We start from the raw sequence: 19399 nt of genomic DNA on the forward strand, positions 1-19399 counted from the left end.
ATAAAGCATTCCAAAAAATAAATGGGAAAATGTTTGCTGCCGTATGATTAAATCACTAAGATTTAGAGTCTTTTTCTCATCTTTGCAGATTCAAAAATTGTATTTCACTTACCAACCAGATAATATACTGCACATAAACCAATTTACCAAAAATAATTGAGATTACATATGCCCATAAAATGACCTTCCTTGTGTCAAAATATTTGGGAAGCCTAATCACTAATAGTAAAATTTAAAAGTATGAAATTATTGAACCCAGTTACTAATAGTAAAATTTTGAAAAATAGAAATACCTATATTTTTTTTGTTTTGAAATACCTATATTTTTAAAGGAAGTTTTTGCAAGTGTATTCTGTGGAGCACTATTCTTTCAAGACGTTCTGTGAATGAAAGAGCCCTGTGTTCAAGAGTTTTGTAATAAGGTATCTCCCCATTTCTGGAACTTTATAATTAACAGTGATATACTGAAGTCCAGCAATGAGGAAAACTGGTTAAGTTTTTTAAACGTTGTATTTCCCTGGCTTACTTGACCACAGAACCATTTCCCCACATTTTCACCTTCTGCCGAGCTAGTATCCTAGAGAATATCTGACCTATTAGTCCAACCTGGAATACTAATGGTCAAATCAATAGGGCTAAAGAGACTGACAATTCCTCGTCAATTATCCCTTGTCTACACTCCCTGAAGGCCTAAGTGCTTTACCCACATCTCCTGTTTCTAGTCCACCAAATTCACATGCATTTGTTAGTACCTGAGTATCCTTCTTTATTCTGACAGATATCTATGTCACAGTACAGTTTCAAATTTATTGCTTTAATCTAATTATATGTGGAATTTTCTGATGGCAGCCAATAATACATCTTATACAACTCAGCTAGTGAGTTGCATCCACATCACACAGTGGAACTGGTAACATCTGGGCTGACAGCTAACCTTTTAGAACAGGCTTGGCACATTACGGCCTGTGAGCGAAGTCTGTCCTAACGCCATTTTTTTTTTTTGCGGTACGCAAAAAACGGGAGTCACTGTTGTGGACTCTCCCGTTGCGGAGCACAGGCTCCGGACGCGCAGGCTCAGCGGCCATGGCTCACAGGCCCAGCCGCTCCGTGACATGTGGGATCTTCCCAGACCGGGGCACGAACCCGTGTGCCCTGCATTGGCAGGTGGACTCTCAACCACTGCGCCACCAGGGAAGGCCCTGGTGCCATTTTTGTAAATAATGTTTTATTGTAACACAGACTTGCCCATTCACGTAGGCATTATCTATGGCGGTTTTTATGATACAACAGCAGGATGAGGAGCTGTGACACAGATCACATGGCCTAAAAAGTTTAAATTATTTACATTCTGGCAGGTTACAGAGAAACTTGTTGACTAGTACTTTTTTTATAAAGATTACACATCAGCGCAGCTGTGATGTGTGGGTGTTCTTTGCTGACTTGATTGTTTTTCTGAATTAAATACCCACATTTGTGCTCCTACATCATTTTTATGATGGGTTCTTGGTGACCCTGGGGCTATCTGCCCTTGCTCTGCTCCACTCTGTATCTCAGCTTTTTATAGACTTCATTTCCTGGGCTCCCCGTCAGATGGCTTCCGACCACAAGGGTTTGGCTGTGGTGAGACTGAGAGGTAGAGGAAGGGAAAAGCCAAAAGATTCTCTCTGCCTCAGGTAGTGTTTCTGGCAGAGCTGCACCTCCTTGGGGCCTCAGCTCCTGCCAGGTGGGCCTGTTGGGATTCCAGTTCCTGCCCTTGCCCCATTCAGATACTACTGGCTCCTTTGGATCCTCCAGACTAAATGTGGTAGTGGCTTCCTGTTGTGTTGCTTTACCATACTCTGGTACTTCTTAGCCCTGCCACTCACTACCTATGTGACCAGTTCTCTGCATTAAATATCTTCTCTTTTGAATACTCAGAGATTCTGTGTTCCTGGCTAGATTTTAACCGATACATGGTCTTTAGGAGTCCCAGACAATTATAGCCTTCTCCTTGAATCAGAGTTTGTTTACTCTTTCCAAGAAGATACCAAATTAATTAATTTGAAAGCAATTCTGTTTACTTATTTTCACTCACCTAGTAAACAAAAAAAGAACAGAGAAATATCTAAAAGCACACCATGCCAAAGTAAAGAGAAGATTTTTTTCTAAAGTGTCATGGTGAAATATTTTGGTCATCATCTCCGTAGGGCATGAAGGAGACCCCTGTCTACGATCATCAGACTGCACTGAAGGGTTTTGCTGCGCTCGTCACTTCTGGACCAAAATCTGCAAACCAGTGCTCCATCAGGGAGAAGTCTGTACCAAGCAACGCAAGAAGGGCTCTCACGGGCTGGAAATCTTCCAGCGGTGTGACTGCGCAAAAGGCCTGTCTTGTAAAGTATGGAAAGATGCCACCTACTCCTCCAAGGCCAGACTCCACGTGTGCCAGAAAATATGACCACCTCTGAGGGAAGAAAAGCATCACTAGCAGACTGTGAATCTGTATTTAATACATTATAGCATGGGGGAAAACAGGATTTGGATTTCAGAAGGGCTAAAATGAGGAATGTCATAAGAATATAGATCACAGAAAGAGAAAGAAAATGGAGCAGATTAGAAAGGGTGACAAGTGTGGTACAATCAGTGTGTTTCCACCATGCACCTTGTTTATGTAAATAATGTATACATTTGTGAAAATGCTATGACTCAAAAAAAAAAAAACAGTGAAATTACTAACGAATACCATGTGACTTTCCAGCAGTTTAGGTTGTGCTAGAGGATCAGTTTCCTTCACATTGGTGATTGATTGCCTATAAAAATAACCTAAAAGCCAAATTTCTCTTTAAAGTTATACTTTAACAACAAAATAATACTCCCCATATATCCTGGCATACAATAGACTCTAAAACATGAAAAGAGGAGTTGTTAAATAGGAAACGAAAGCGTGGAGCAGAGTTAATTTGCAACACAGAATCACCTTTTAATTTGGAACACTACTTCTTACCACTCAATTAAAGACCTTCGTAGATGATAAGAAAAAAAGCAGTCGATATTTTCCAAATAATATCAAAATAATCACAGGTCTTTTGTCTAGTCCTTCAGAAAAAAACAAACTCGTTTTTCCTCACACTGCTTATTTACATTTTTCAAAACTTTTTAATTTCACTTATAATTAATAAGAACCAGTATAATAAGACAAAAATAATCCATTCAGCTTCTAAAGGATCTAAATTGCATCTCTCTTGATTGTATGTGATTCCTACCCATTTTATTCTCCATATTATACACGTTATTTGTGAATAGCACCGAGCAGAATTTTCAGATTGTAAAAGTTTTAAGATGCCCAAAATAAAAGTTACTAGATCACATTTTTTAAAGCTTTGGCATTTCCTATTTTTGATAGAATTGGACATTTATTCTTTACATACTCTGCAATATAGTAGGGTAAAGCTGATAAAAGAGACGAGCTACATGTGTCCTGCACTGAAGCACAGCAAGGAAATAAATAGGGAAAACGTTGTCAAGTATTGGCAACACATAGATCGTATGTCTGAAGCACAAACTCCCTTTTCATATTTGAAGCCCAAGGCTGTACAACCTAAATGGAAGTTTTCCATGGGATTTGCTATCACAATATTTACTACACAGATGAGTTCAGCGTGAGTTAACAACTACTTGACCTCAAAATATTTATTTTCTATTTTTGAGGTCCTAAAATAATCTTAACATGAGGAGGTCTCATTAAATGGACTCCAAGGCAGGTAGGATATAGTAAGCTTCCATTGCCCTCGGTAAGCTTCTTTCTAACTGGCTGGCACCATCTGATTTTTTCTGCACCAGCCTCTCTCTACAACAGCTGTTTCTTTGCCAAAGATACAGTTTCTGTTTTCTGCAGTCATTGAGATTAAAAAAGTATAAATGGAATAACTTGTAAAATGGACATTTTGCTAATCTACAGAAACCACAGGTTCTAAATTCTTTGAATCCATTTTATTACTTTTTTACTTTACTCAGTTCTAAATATTATGTCTAGAGCATAAAGCAAAAAAGTTATCTTATAGTTGTTACTTTTGACCTTTTCTTTTATAGACCTTAAGTCACTCCTTAATTTTCTTTTACTTAAATCCCAGTTGCAGTCTCACATTCAAGTTCTCCCAGTAGAAACTCAACCTGAGCCTGCATGTCTATTAAGAATTTCAGCTTCCCACATACATTTACAAGTATGATTAAGATTTACATTTTCCCCACATGTCCGTTAAAACTTATTAGCTAATCTATCCAAGAACCAAAGTATGTAAACAAGCAGGTTTCTATAAGCTTGGCAACATGAAAATGGAACATTTTAGTCAAACATTTCTTATATAGCAATCTGGTTTCTGCATTTTTTTCCTTATGTACATCCCTTCAAAAATTATTATTTGAAGTAATTTATTTACAGGAAATGTTAATGAGATGTATTTTCTTATAGAGATATTTCTTACAGAAAGCTCTGTAGCAGAATATATTTGCAGCTATTGACTTTGTAATTTAGGGGAAATGTATAATAAGATAAAATATATTAAATTTTTCTCCTCCAAAAATGGAATTCAAACTTCCTTGTGTTTTGCTTATGGGAAAAACTTTTATAGAATCATAGATTCTCTGAGTTCAAGTGGACTGGGTCTGATGTTGCAGTCTTAGTTGAAATCTTTTGGATGACATCACCATGAGCTGATCCAAGGCAGTTTTACTATTACTGAAGGTACTTATTTCATGGCAGGACAGCTGTAATTGTTTGTTGAAAGTTCTTTTTTTTCATTAAACTAAAGTATTCCAGCTTGTGCTTACCACCCCATTTATTCTTACTTTGCCTTCTGGAACATTTTAGAACACAAACTCCACAAACCTCTTTAAAACACTTGAAGTCACCTACCATATTTCCTATAATCTTCTCTCCAGGTTAAAATTTCCCACAATAGAGATGCCAACATGCTTAGGGTATTGGTTCATTCCTCTATGGCACAAACAAAATACAAAATATCTTTATCCCTATATAGCTATAGACTGGCCCTGCGTGAACTAAAATCTACTTCCTAGGAAGGTCTTTCCTCTGCTTCCTGAATACAAAGATGTCAGGAGTGTTTCACAAACATTATTCACCAATTATGAGACCAGGAGTGGCTGCAAGAGTCCATGTTGTATTAGAGATGTTAATGGGCTGGAAATGTGGAAAATAAACATTCTGTGACATAGTGGAATGGACTGAGTACAGCTATGGCAGCTTAATGATGCTAAAACAGTCCCATAGCTAGAAGTCATGGTTGAAGACATCTCAAGCACTGGTGAAATAATTCCCCACATTATTCTAATTAGTCACTTAGTATATTATTAAATAGTTATCCATTTCTTCAAATCGAGAACATTTATATTTCCAAGCTACAGTGTATTTTTAGATTATATCATATCGGTGATATTTTTCTTTTCCACTGAGCTCAGTGAGATGCTCTAAAAGTGACGAATTGTCCTGATTTCCTTTTTTAGCCAAGAAACAAAATACCCTATCATAGCCTCAGGATTTGAGGAGGGGAAACAATCCATTACACCTTTCTCCTTCCCCAAATTCAGACCATTTGAGAAAAAGGTTAAGAAAGAAAGGCAGATGACAGATTACCCTATGGCTGATAAAGTTAATATTGGAAAATGTGGCATGTATCTGTGGGCAAGACGACACCAGAAAGAGACAGATTCTGTGCCCCTACTCAGGCAATACTAGACAACATCAGTTCTACCTGTTGGAACTGCCCCTGTAAAACTTACAATCTGGATGGGCACAACAGAATGATACACTTTCTTCTCGAAGTTAGTGCCAAAGAAGATGGGTAGAGAAAGGACAGAACTATGCATTTCTCATCCAATAATCTCATTTGAAATTCTCTAAAACTGGATAATCCATACCACATGAGTGAGTGAGGGATGGAGCTGAGACAAAGATTATTATACACTCCACATTAAACTAACATGAAGGATTAGAAAAGAAGACCCTCTTCCCATATTATTCCCCAGATCTTTATATTCTTAATCAGTTGTACATAACCCTTTGTCTATGGTGAATATATGAGTTTTAACCAAAATCTGAGAAGCTATCTACTACGGTACTACATGATGAGGTCATTTTCCCAATGCCAACACTCCTTACTTATGGATCCTCTCAGGACCAGTGGCAAGCAATTGAGATTTTATCCATAGAAAATTGTAAAATGGATGAAAATAGTTCACTAATTCAATCAACCCCAGGATCACACTACACTCAGGACTGAAAACAAACAAAAAAACCCAACAACCTCCTCTTTCTTTTTGCCATCAAAATTATGTCCATCATATTATCCAGTACAGTCAATCAGAGGTTCCATAGTGAGATTACATAACACATGCATATCTAATATTAAAATGTAGAAAAGCACTTCCATCATAAAATTCTGACAAAACAGACATGCCACACTTTTAAATATAAATCCTCTTCCATTAAAAAATCCCTGGAAGAAATGAAAGTACAAAATTTAAATCTTCTTGCATGTTAAAAACAAAATAAGTTGAAGTCCAGAGAAATTATTCTATATTTGCTATCTTCAATGGGCAACATAGAAGAAATGGACAAATTCATAGAAAGGTACAACCCTCCAAGATGGAACCAGGAAGAAATAGAAAATATGAACAGATCATTCACAAGTACTGAAATTGAAACTGTGATTTAAAAACTTCCAACAAAAGTCCAGGACCAGATGGCTTTACAGGTGAATTCTAGCAAACATTTAGAGAAGAGTTAACACGTATCATTCTGAAACTTTCCCTAAATACTGAAGAAGAAGGAACACTCCTAAGCTCATCCTATGAGGCCACCATCACCCTTATACCAAAGCCAGACAAAGATATCACAAAAAAAAAAAAATTACAGGTCAATATCACTGATGAACAAAGATGTAAAAATACTCAACAAAATACTACCAAAGTGAATCCAAGAACACATTAAAAGGATCATTCACCATGATCACTTGGGATTTATCCCAGGGATGCAAGGATTCTTCAACATCTGAAAATCAGCCAGTGTGATACACCACATTAACAAACTGAATAAAAAACATATGATTGACCTTCAGGATGGCAGAGGAGTAAGACATGGAGATCACCTTCCTCCCCACAAATACATCAGAAATACATCTACATGTGGAACAACTCCTACAGAACACCTACTGAATGCTGTCAGAAGACCTCAGACCTCCCAAAAGGCAAGAAACTCCCCACGTACCTGGGCAGGGCAAAAGAAACAAACAAAAAAAAACAGAGATAAATGAATAGGGACAGGACCTGCACCTCTGGGAGGGAGCTGTAAAGAAGGAAAAGTTTCCACACACTAGGAAGCCCCTTCACTGGCTGAGACAGGGGCGAGGCGGGGAGCGGGGTGAAGCTTCGGAGCCATGGAGGAGAGCGCAGCAACAGGGGTGCAGAGGGCAAAGCGGAGAGATTCCTGCACAGAGGATAAGGGCCGACCAGCACTCAAGAGCCTGAAAGGCTTGTCTGCTTACCCGCTGGGGCAGGTGGGGGCTGGGAGCTGAGGCTGGGGCTTCAGAGGTCAGATCCCAGGGAGAGGACTAGGGTTGGCGGTGTGAACACAGCCTGAAGGGGACAGTGCGCCACAACTAACCGGGAGGGAGCCCAGGAAAATGTCTGGAACTGCCTAAGAGTCGAGACCATTGTTTCAGAGTGCACAAGGAGAGGAGATTCAGAATACCACCTAAACGAGCTTCAGAGATGGGCGTGAGCTGCAGCTATCAGCGCGGACAGCAGAGACGGGCATGAAACGCTAAGACTGCTGCAGCCAACAAGAAGCCTGTGTGCAAGCACAGGTCACTATCCACACCCCTCAGGGAGCCTGTGCAGCCTGCCACTGCCAGTGTCCTGTGATCCAGGAACAACTTCCCCAGGAGAACACACAGCATGCCTCAGGCTGTTGCAATGTCACGCCGACCTCAACCACCACAGGCTCAACCCACATTCTGTACCCCTCCCTCACCCGGGCCTGAGTGAGCCAGAACTCCCTAATTAGCCTGTGCTTTAACCCCGTCCTGTCTGAGTGGGGAACAGATGCCCTCAGGCGACCTACATGCCGAGATAGGGCCAAATCCAAAGCTGAACCCCAGGAGCTGTGAACAAAGAAGAGAAAGGGAAATTTCTCTGTGCAGCCTCAGGAGCAGCGGATTAAATCTCCACAATCAACTTGATGTACCCTGTATCTGTGGAATAACTGAATAGGCAATGAATCATCCCAAAATTGAGGCGGTGGACTTTGAGCGCAACTGTAGACTTGGGGTTGCTGTATGCAACTGACTAGTTTCTGATTTGTATGTTTATCCTAGTATAGTTTTAGTGCTTGTTATCATTGGCGGATTTGTTTATTGGTTTTCTTGTTCTCCTCTCTTTTCTTTATTACTTTTTAATTTTTTTATTTTAATAATTTAATTTTGCATTTTAATAACCTTATTTATTTTTCTTTCTTTCTTTCCTCCTTTTTTTTCTGAGCTGTGTGGCTGACAGGATCTTAGTGCTCCATCCAGGTGTCAGTACTGAGCCTCTGAGGTGGGAGAGCCGAGTTCAGGCATCAAACCACCTGAGACCTCCCGGTCCCACGTAATACCAATAGGCAAGAGCTATCCCAGAGGTCACCGTCTGAACGCTAAGACCACCTCCACTCAACGACCAGAAAGCTCCAGTGCTGGACACCCCATGCCAAACAACTAGCAAGACAAGAACACATCCCACCTATTAGCAGAGAGGCCGCCTAAAATCATACTAAGTTCACAGACACTCCACAACACACCACTGGATGTGGTCCTGCCCACCAGAAAGACAAGATCCAGCTTCATCCACCAGAACCCAGGCACCAGTCCACTCCACCAGGAAGCCTACACAACCCACTGAACCAACCTTACCCACTGGGGGCAGACACCAAAAACAGTGGGTACTATGAGCCTGCAAACAGCGAAAAGGAGACCCCAAACACAGTAAGTTAAGCAAAATGAGAAGACAGAGAAATACACAGCAGATGAAGGAGCAAAGTAAAAACCCATCAGATCAAACAAATGAAGAAGAAATAGGCAGTCTACCTGAAAAAGAATTCAGAGTAATGATAGTAAAGATGATCCAAAATCTTGGAAGTAGAATGGAAAAAGTACAAGAAATGTTTAACAAGGACCTAGAAGAACTAAAGAGCAAACAAACAATGATGAATGACACAATAAATGAAATTAAAAATTCTCTAGTAGGAATCAATAGCAGATTAACTGAGGCAGAAGGACGGATAAGTGACCTGGAAGATAAAATAATGGAAATAACTACCACAGAGCAGAATAAAGAAAAAAGAATGAAAAGAATTGAGGACAGTCTCAGAGACCTCTGCGACAACATTAAACACACCAACATTCGAATTATATGGGTCCCAGAAGAAGAAGAGAAAAAGAAAGGGACTGAGAAAATATTTGAAGAGATTATAGTTGAAAACTTCTGTAACATGTGGAAGGAAATAGTCAATCAAATCCAGGAAGTGCAGAGAGTCCCATACAGGATAAATCCAAGGAGAAACACACCAAGACACATATTAATCAAATTATCAAAAATTAAATACAAAGAAAAAATATGAAAAGCACCAAGGGAAAAGCAACAAATAACATACAAGGAAATCCCCAAAAGGTTAACAGCTGATCTTTCAGCAGAAACTCTGCAAGCCAGAAGGGACTGGCAGGACATATTTAAAGTGATGAAAGGGAAAAACCTAAAACCAAGATTACTCTACCCAGCAAGGATCCCATTCAGATTTGATGGAGAAATTAAAACCTTTACAGACAAGCAGAAGTTAAGAAAATTCAGCACCACCAAACCAGCTTTACAACAAATGCTAAAGGAACTTCTCTAGGCAGGAAACACAAGAGAAGGAAAACACCTACAATAACAAACCCAAAACAATTACGAAAATGGTAATAGGAACATACATATCGATAATTACCTTAAATGTAAATAGATTAAATGCTCCAACCAAAAGACATAGACTGGCTGAATGGATACAAAAACAAGACCTATATATATGTTGTCTACAAGAGACCCACTTCAGACCTAGGGACACATATAGACTGAATTTGAGGGGATGGAAAAAGATCTTCCATGCAAATGGAAATCAAAAGAAAGCTGGAGTAGCAATTCTCATGTCAGAAAAAATAGACTTTACAATAAAGACTATTATAAGAGACAAAGAAGGACACTGCATAATGATCAAGGGATCAATCCAAGAAGAAGATATAAGAAGTGTAAATATTTATGCACCCAACATAGGAGAACCACAACACATAAGGCAAATGCTAACAGCCATAACAGGGGAAATCGACAGTAACACAACCATAGTAGGGGACTTGAACACCCCACTTTCACCACTGGACAGAAAACCCAAAATGAAAGTAAATAAGGAAACACAAGCTTTAAATGGCACATTAAACAAGATGGACTTAATTGATATTTATAGGACATTCCATCCAAAAACAACAGAATACAATTTCTGCTCAAGCGCTCATGGAACATTCTCCAGGATAGATCATATCTTGGGTCACAAATCAAGCGTTGGTAAATTTAAGAAAATTGAAATTGTATCAAGTATCTTTTCCAAACACAATGCTATGAGACTAGACTTCAATTACAGGAAAACAACTGCAAAAACTACAAACACATAGAGGCTAAACAATACACTACTTAGTAACCAAGAGATCATGGAAGAAATCAAAGAGGAAATCAAAAAATACCTAGACAAATGACAATGAAAACATGACGATCCAAAACCTATGGGTTGCAGCAAAAGCAGTTCTAAGAGGGAAGTTTATAGCAATACAATCCTACCTCAAGGAAATCAAGAAACATCTCAAATAAACAACCTAACCTTAAACCTAAAGCAATTAGAGGAAGAAGAACAAAAAAAACCCCAAAGTTAGTAGAAGGAAAGAAATCCTAAAGTCAGATCAGAAATAAATGAAAAAGACATGGAGGAAATGAGAGCAAAGATCAATAAAACTAAAAGCTGGTTCTTTGAGAAGATAAAACAAAATTGATAAACATTAGCCAGACTCATCAAGAAAAAAAGAGAGATGACACAAATCAATAGAATTAGAAACGAAAAAGGAGAAGTAATAACTGTCACTGCAGAAATACAAAGGATCATGAGAGATTACAACAAGCAACTATCGGCAGTAAAATGAACAACCTGGAAGAATTCGACAAATTCTTAGAAAAGCACAACCTACCAAGACTGAACCAGGAAAAAATAGAAAATATAAATAGACCAATCACAAGCATTGAAATTGAAACTGTGATTAAAAATCTTCCAACAAAAAAAGCCCAGGACCAGATGGCCTCATAGGCAAATTCTATAAACATTTAGAAGAGCTAACACATATCCTTCTCAAACTCTTCCAAAATATAGCACAGGGAGGAACACTCCCAAACACATCTATGAGGTGACCATCACCCTGATACCAAAACCAGACAAAGATGTTACAAAAAAAAAGAAAACTATAGGCCGATATCACTGATGAACATAGATGCAAAAATCCTCCACAAAATACTAGCAAACAGAATCCAACAGCACATTACAAGGATCATACACAATGATCAAGTGGGGTTTATCCGAGAAATGCAATGGTTCTTCAATATATTCAAAATCAATTAAGGTGATACACCATATTAAGAAACTGAAGGATATAAACCATACATAATCTCAGTAGATGCAGAAAAGCTTTTGACGAAATTCAATACCCATTTATGATAAAAACTCTCCAGAAAGTAGGCATAGAGGGAACTTACCTCAACATAATAAAGGCCATATATGACAAACCCACAGCCAACATCTTTCTCAATGGTGAAAAACTGAAACCATTTCCACTAAGATCAGGAACAAGACAAGGGTGCCCACTCTTACCACTATTATTCAATATAGTTTTGCAAGTTTTAGCCACAGCAATCAGAGAAGTAAAAGAAATAAAAGGAATCCAAATCGGAAAAGAAGAAGTAAAACTGTCACTGTTTGCAGATGACATGATACTATACATAGAGAATCCTAAAGATGCTACCAGAAAACTACTAGAGCTAATCTATGAATTTGGTAAAGTAGCAGGATACAAAATTAATGCACAGAAATCTCTTGCATTCCTATACACTAATGATGAAAAATCTGAAAGAGAAATTAAGGAATCACTCCCATTTACCACTGCAACAAAAAGAATAAAATACCTAGGAATAAACCTACCTAAGGAGACAAAAGACCTGTACGCAGAAAACTGTAAGACATTGATGAAAGAAATTAAAGATGATACAAACAGATGGAGAGATATACCATGTTCTTTGTGAAAATGACTATACTACCAAAAGCAATCTACAGATTCAATGCAATCCCTATCAAACTATCAATGGCATTTTTCACAGAACTAGAGCAACAAATTTCACAATTTGTATGGAAACACAAAAGACCCTGAATAGCCAAAGCAATCTTGAGAAAGAAAAATGGAGCTGGAGGAATCAGGCTCCCTGACTTCAGACTATACTACAAAGCTACATTAATCAAGGCAGTATGGTACTGGCACAAAAAGAGAAATATAGGTCAACAGAACAGGATAGAAAGCCCAGAGATAAACCCATGCACATATGGTCATCTTATCATTGATAAAAGATGCAAGAATATACAATGGAGAAAAGACAGCCTCTTCAATAAGTGGTGCTTGGAAAAATGGACAGCGACATGTAAAAGAATGAAATTAGAACACTTCCTAACACCATACACAAAAATTAATTAAAAATGGATTAAAGACCTAAATGCAAGGGCAGACACTATAAAACTCTTAGAGTAAAACATAGGCAGAACACTCTATGACACAAATCACAGCAAGATCCTTTTTGACCCACCTCCTAGAGAAATGTAAATAAAAACAAAAATAAACAAATGGGACCTAATGAAACTTAAAAGCTTTTGCACAGCAAAGGAAACCATAAACAAGACAAAAAGACAACCCTCAGAATGGGAGAAAATATTTGCAAGTGAAGCAACGGACAAAGGATTAATCTCCTAAATATACAAGCAGCTCATGCAGCTCAATATAAAAAGCAAACAACCCAATCCAAAAATGGGCAGAAGACTTAATTAGACATTTCTCCAAAGAAGATATACAGATTGCCAACAAACACATGAAAGCATGCTCAACAGCACTAATCATTAGAGAAAAGCAAATCAAAACTACAATGAGGTATCACCTCACACTAGTCAGAATGGCCATCATCAAAAAATCTACAACCAAAAATTCTGGAGAGGGTGTGTAGAAAAGGGAACCCTCTTGTACTGTTATTGGGAATGTAAATTGATACTGCCACTACGGAGAACAGTATGGAGGTTCCTTAAATAACTAAGAATAGCACTACCATATGACCCAGCAATCCCATTACTGGGCATATACCCTGAGAAAACCATAATTCAAAAAGAGTCATGTATTACAATGTTCGCTGCAGCACTATTTACAATAGCCAGGCCATGGAAGCAACCTAAGTGTCCATCGACAGATAAATGGATAAAGAAGATGTGGCACATATATACAATGGAATATTACTCAGCCATAAAAAGAAACGAAATTGAGTTGTTTGTAGTGAGGTGGATGGACCTAGAGACGGTCATACAGAGTGAAGTAAGTCAGAAAGAGAAAAATACCATATGCTAACACATATATAGAGAATTAAAAAAAATGTTCTGAAGAACATAGGGGCAGGACAGGAATAAAGATGTAGACATACAGAATAGATTTGAGGACACAGGGAGGTGGAAGGGTAAGCTGGGATGAAGTGAGAGAGTGACACTGACATATATACACTACCAAATGTAAAATAGACAGCTAGTGGGAAGCAGCCGCATAGCACAGGGATATCAGCCCTGTGCTTTGTGACCTCCTATCAGGGTCGGATAGGGAGTGTGGGAGGGAGACACAAGAGGGAGGGGATATGGAGATATATGTATGCATATGGCTGATTCACTTTGTTATAAAGCAGAAACTAACACACCCTTGTAAAGCAATTATACTCCAATAAAGATGTTAAAAAAAAAAAAGAAACCATATGATCATCTCAATAGATTCAGAAAAAGCTTTTGACAAAATTCAACACTCATTTATATAAAAACTTTCCAGAAAGTGGGCATTGCGGACCTTACCTCAATATAATAAAGGCCACATATGACAAACCCATATCTAAGATTATTCTCAATGGTGAAAAGCTGAAAGCATTCCCTCTAAGATCAGGAACAATGCAAGGATGTCCATTGTCACCACTTTTATTCAACATAGTTTTGGACGTCCTACATATGGCATTCAGAGAAGAAAAAGAAATAAAAGGAATCCAAATTGTAAAAGAAGAAGTGAAACTGTCACTGTTTGCAGATGACATGATACTATACATTTGCTATCTTCCTCTTTCGAATAAGGAGTCAAAGCAAATCAAAATTCTCCAGTTACTAGCTAAAGTATTTCTCCCTCATTCCATATTCTGCTCTGTCTCAACCAGATGAGTTCTTTATTTTTTTCCACTGTAAATTAATTCACTTTTTAATTTAAAAAGTTTTTTTTACAGTAGGTCCTTGTTGGTTATCTATTTTAAATATAGCAGTGTATACATGGCAATCCCAAACTCCTAATCTATCCCTCCCCACTACACTTCCCTGCTGGTAACCATATGTTCATTCTCTAAGTCTATGAGTGCCAGAGAAGTTCTTGATGCCTGGGTGAAGTGGGGCTCCTTCAACAGCTATGGCCTGGACAGTGTCTCACTGGAATAAGAGACTTTCACTTCTAACGAAATCCAATAAATCTTTAGGATGCACAAGATTAAGTAAAAACTGTCACCACATTTAGAAAATAAGCCTATCTCTACTTCATAGAGCAGGTATCTGAGGCAATGTGCTATTAACACATCTAGGACATGGTGTTGTCAAAGACCATAGCAAAGATGCTTGGAATCTGAGTGAAGGAAGATGGATGGAGAAAATCTTTGTTTTCGCTTTGCTGAAAATGTTAAACCAATCCAAATTAGTTGTCTGGAACCCATGACCTATATACTTAAAAACTTACTTGGGAAAAATGTCCCACCAAGACATTAGCTATTGCAGTATATTTTACCATCAAGCAGGGTGGGGAGGCAGGGAGAATCCAGCTATGTTCTCCATCTACTTTTAGAGAGAATGAGTGGTATTTGAGGCATTGCTGCCTTCAGGTAAAACTGGTCAAGTTTAGAAATTCACCATGGTGTAAGCCCCATTGTGGCTTCTTTCTTATGCACCCAGCATGTTCAAAGCATCACCAGTGCTTAACTGAGGAGAGGTTTGGTTGGGCAATGTGGCCTCCACAGTATCTTGCAAGCTGACCTTTTTTAGGGGTGACCAGAGTGGCTGCTTCCACTTGGTGTGGAATTTTTCCCTCAACCCTGCATTCGTTCTAATTGTAGAAACACACCAACACATTCCTGAAATAAAAATGCTACAGATACTTCTGAAAATGATTTTAGTGAAGGGTGCCCAGGGACAGAGAAGACAATCCCAACTTAACATTCTTTCACTCAACGTGAACTCACGAAGAGGAACGTCTACTGTGCTGGGCAGCTTTGTAGGCACAGTGGGCAGAAACAGAACCAAACCAATAAAGTTCATCCATTCATTGTTTTTGCCCTCCAGTTAATTTTCAGGACAACAGCTAGGAGGCAGAAAATTGCTAAATAACCATTGTATAAATACTACAGGAGACAGATATGAGCCCTATGAAGAAAACTGAAGCAGCGTAAAGGAACAGAGGGAGACAAGTAGCACTGTTTTAGACTTTGCAGTCAGGAAAGATCTCTTAGAGGAAGCAAATGTCAGTAGAAACCTGAATGAAATGAGGGGCGTTCTGAAGAAACAGTGGCACAGGAAGAGCAAGGGCAAACATTTGACAATGGGAAGAAGTTGAGGGGGAGACTGGTATCAAATGGGTAACGGGGGGAGAGAAAGGAGATGAGGTCAGACAGAGTTGAGTCAGATTATGAAGACCCTTATTGGCCATCATAAATACGCTTATTTTGAAAGAGATATGAAGTTGGCAAGAGCTTCTGAGCCGGGGAGTAGCATGAGCTGACATGCTTTGAAAGGATCACGTAAGCTGCTGCATAGAGAAGAGACTAGGGCATCTAGGCAAGAACTGCTGGTGACTTAACTGGTGAGGTAAGGTAGAGGTCCTGACAGATATCGGACTTAGGATATGCTAGAGGTAGAGGCAACTGGATATGCTGCTGAACTGCATGAGGGTTGTGAGAGAAAGAGTAAACCTCTTTAGCCTCACATGAGGATCAAAAACATAGAGAAATTACTGATGAGAAAAGAAAGGTTTTAAAAAACCACCTCTTTCCTGTACAGTGCCACTGTCGTTAAGAAAGAATTTCCCTCAGTAGAATACTGACAATTCTTTAGAAAACTGCCCTCTGTAAGTTTCTCACCAGCCATCTTGAGAACTTAAGAAAAAATTATATGAAGGAGGGATTGCATCAACAAAAAGAGAGGACTTGTTGGATGCACTAAAGGAAGCAGTTGCAGACAAATGGAAGAATGAGGGGGCATCAGGAAGATTTAGAAAAGGGAATAAACAGGAGCCAGAGACTGAGGAGAGAGAGTATAAGAAAGAGATGCATCGAGAGGCATGCTGGAAATCCTAAAGGGTGCTAATAAGAAGCTCCAATTTGATGCAGATGTCAAAGGGTGCCAAGGAAAACTTACAGGAAGAGAAGAGTTGACTCACAGCAGTAGGCTTACAAAACTATTTTAGCAAAGGGTGCAGCTGAGGCAACACTCCTGTTGACACTGGGCCAATGCACTGCATTAAAGGGCCACTTGTCAAAGCAAGTCACAGTTCTCTTTGGGTCTTAAGTAGTTGTATAGTATAGGACCTGGGGATTCTAAAGAAATAACAATATGCAAGTAATTGAAGTGCTTTCATGAGAAATAAACTTGCCATCATACCTCTCACACATACGTCATGAATACCACAGTACACGACCTTTTAAAATTTCCTGGGGGTCAACATTTCTTACAGATGTCATGAACTTGTTTTATTTGTTCCACACCTTCCCACTTCACTGCACCTGCTACACCACTCATCATTCTGTGTTTAATGGCCAGTCAGCCTCCAGGGCCTCGTAACAGATGGAGAACATCAGATCAGCAAGTGCATATAAAATATTCTACGTCCTGCGTAAGCTTTGCAGGCAGACTTTGAAATGGAGATCATTTCATCTTCCATTTCTTTCTTTACCTTGCCTATTGCTCCTGGCAGCTGTGTTTTTTGCCTGTTCCAATAGCTATTTATTCTGTGCCCAATTGTATGCCATTACTTTTAAAGCTTATTTAGATAACAGGAAGACTAAGCAATGTCTATGGAAATTTCATAGAAACATTCAAGCTATTTAACATACGTCCATGTCTTATAACTTTCTAAGACCCAAATATAGTGATGCTGCCTTTTATAATGCCCGAGAGGAATACACAGCAAAACTGTGTATTTTACATTTGAAGGGATCTTGTGTTCTCTATGGGGAGTAAACGCCCCAATACATTATGGACTTCAGTTTGGGACTGCTAAAAATCAACGTTAGCTAAGGACAAAATTGGGGATGCTGTGCAAACTTTCCTTAAAATAAAAGTTGTAAAAAAAAAAAAAAAAACCCTTGAAAACAGTATTTATTTCGTAAATGAGTGTGAAGTCGCTCAAAACACTGTTTTAAGGTTACAGACCAGAGTGGGTATCTGTTATTTAACAGGGAAAAACCAGGAAAAAAACCTACTCAGTGTTAAGAGTGGGACAGGCTGAAGAGAGTGACCACATGGAAGAAAGAGACAGGCAGAGGCAATTCAAGAAAATGTTCAGGGAGCAGGAGATATGTGAACTTTCCTTGGAAAAACTTTTGTTTTGGTAGCCTTCAAATAAGTCAAAGGAGACCTGAAGAGAAGGACTGACTGGGTGAAAACTGGCTGTTATGGGTGGGGCCTTCACAGAAAAAACAATGATTTGAAGAGACTACCCAAAAAGAACATTGTGCTAGTCCAACATTCCTTTCTGATGCTTCGGGTCATCTTACTGAGAATCCAGCTATTATCTCATCGTCAATTGGCAAAGAAGAGTGTTCATAAGGATTCTCCCATAGGAAACATAAGCGATAGTGATGATAAAAATCGTTATTATTTACGTAGCACTTCTTACTTTGCTTCAGAAATGTCATCACGTGTGTTACTACGCTTGATTTCTTGCAATGTGCTTGCAACTCCGGTCTCTTCTGAATGTTGACTATGGATCAGGCTCTGGATTAGTGATGTGTCTCCATCATCACAGTGGTTGTAGTGTGCAACCACTCTACAGCAAAGAGGGGTGGAACCAAGATTTGAGACTCTGTCTCTCTGATGCCAGACTCTGCCCTCTTATCAATTAGCCTATGCTGCCTCCATTTGGAAATAATGACCCCTTCAGGATTATGGGGGGTTCTGTGGCTTGCCTACTGTCACAGAGCTCTTAAGTATCAGCGCTGATGCTAAAGGATGTCTTTCATAACCATTTCTTCACTCCAAGATTTGCTGGGTACTTCCTAAAGCAGCTTCCTTATGTCCCTTGAAATCATAGTAGTCAGTGCTGGCATCTGGGCTAATTGGAGAATATATCATTTTCTCCCCAGCAGATATTCCTTCCCACTGACTTCTCTTCAGGGGACAAATCTGTCTAGTATTTTGGACAATGTCACCAAGAACAGCTTATGGCTATGTAACAGTTTATAAAGTTTACAAATAAATGATCTATCATTTGATAGGTGGACACTGAAAGGTAATTTAAATGTTCAAAATTTCACCATAAGAATGGAAAGCAGGAATAGGATTTTTCAAAGCAGGATTTGGAGAATATATGGCTGAAATTAGCTTTGGTATGACTAACACATTAAAATAGTGATTGAATCTCCATCCCACCTCACCTCACATTCTGCTGTGAAACATAATTCATATCAGAAAATTAATCATCACTTCTTTGAACATATTGCTATTTTGTAAAAAACTCAGTTTAAGATTCCACTGAGCTTATACTCTGTTCTATGTCCCTTATAGCAAAACATTATCTCTATTTAGATAATATACAGAATTACTAAACATGATACAAATGTGTTAATCAGTCTTTGACTGCATATATTCAAAGAAGGTCCAATCATCTGTCAGGGAAATGGAAATACAAACTGAACCAAATGACTTGCCAACGTCACTGGGTTGGGGGCCAGAGGAAGTGAAGGTGATCTGCCCAAACTATGTCCAATACGCTTTGACTTG

The 19399-nt window shown here is 38.8% G+C and overlaps 1 protein-coding gene across 1 annotated transcript in view; it reads left to right on the forward strand.

Annotated features, from left to right (window-relative positions):
- The window catches only part of DKK2 (dickkopf WNT signaling pathway inhibitor 2), a 101004-nt gene extending 96440 nt beyond the window's left edge, over nt 1-4564 (forward strand). Inside the window, exon 4 of the mRNA XM_032633705.1 lies at nt 2187-4564. Coding sequence (XP_032489596.1) covers nt 2187-2437 — 251 coding nt within the window. The 3' untranslated portion in view covers nt 2438-4564. The remainder of the gene's footprint in view (nt 1-2186) is intronic.
- The last annotated feature ends 14835 nt before the right edge of the window (nt 4565-19399 follow it).

The sequence above is a fragment of the Phocoena sinus genome, chromosome 5, assembly GCF_008692025.1.
Source record: "Phocoena sinus isolate mPhoSin1 chromosome 5, mPhoSin1.pri, whole genome shotgun sequence".
NCBI classification, from domain to species: domain Eukaryota; kingdom Metazoa; phylum Chordata; class Mammalia; order Artiodactyla; family Phocoenidae; genus Phocoena; species Phocoena sinus.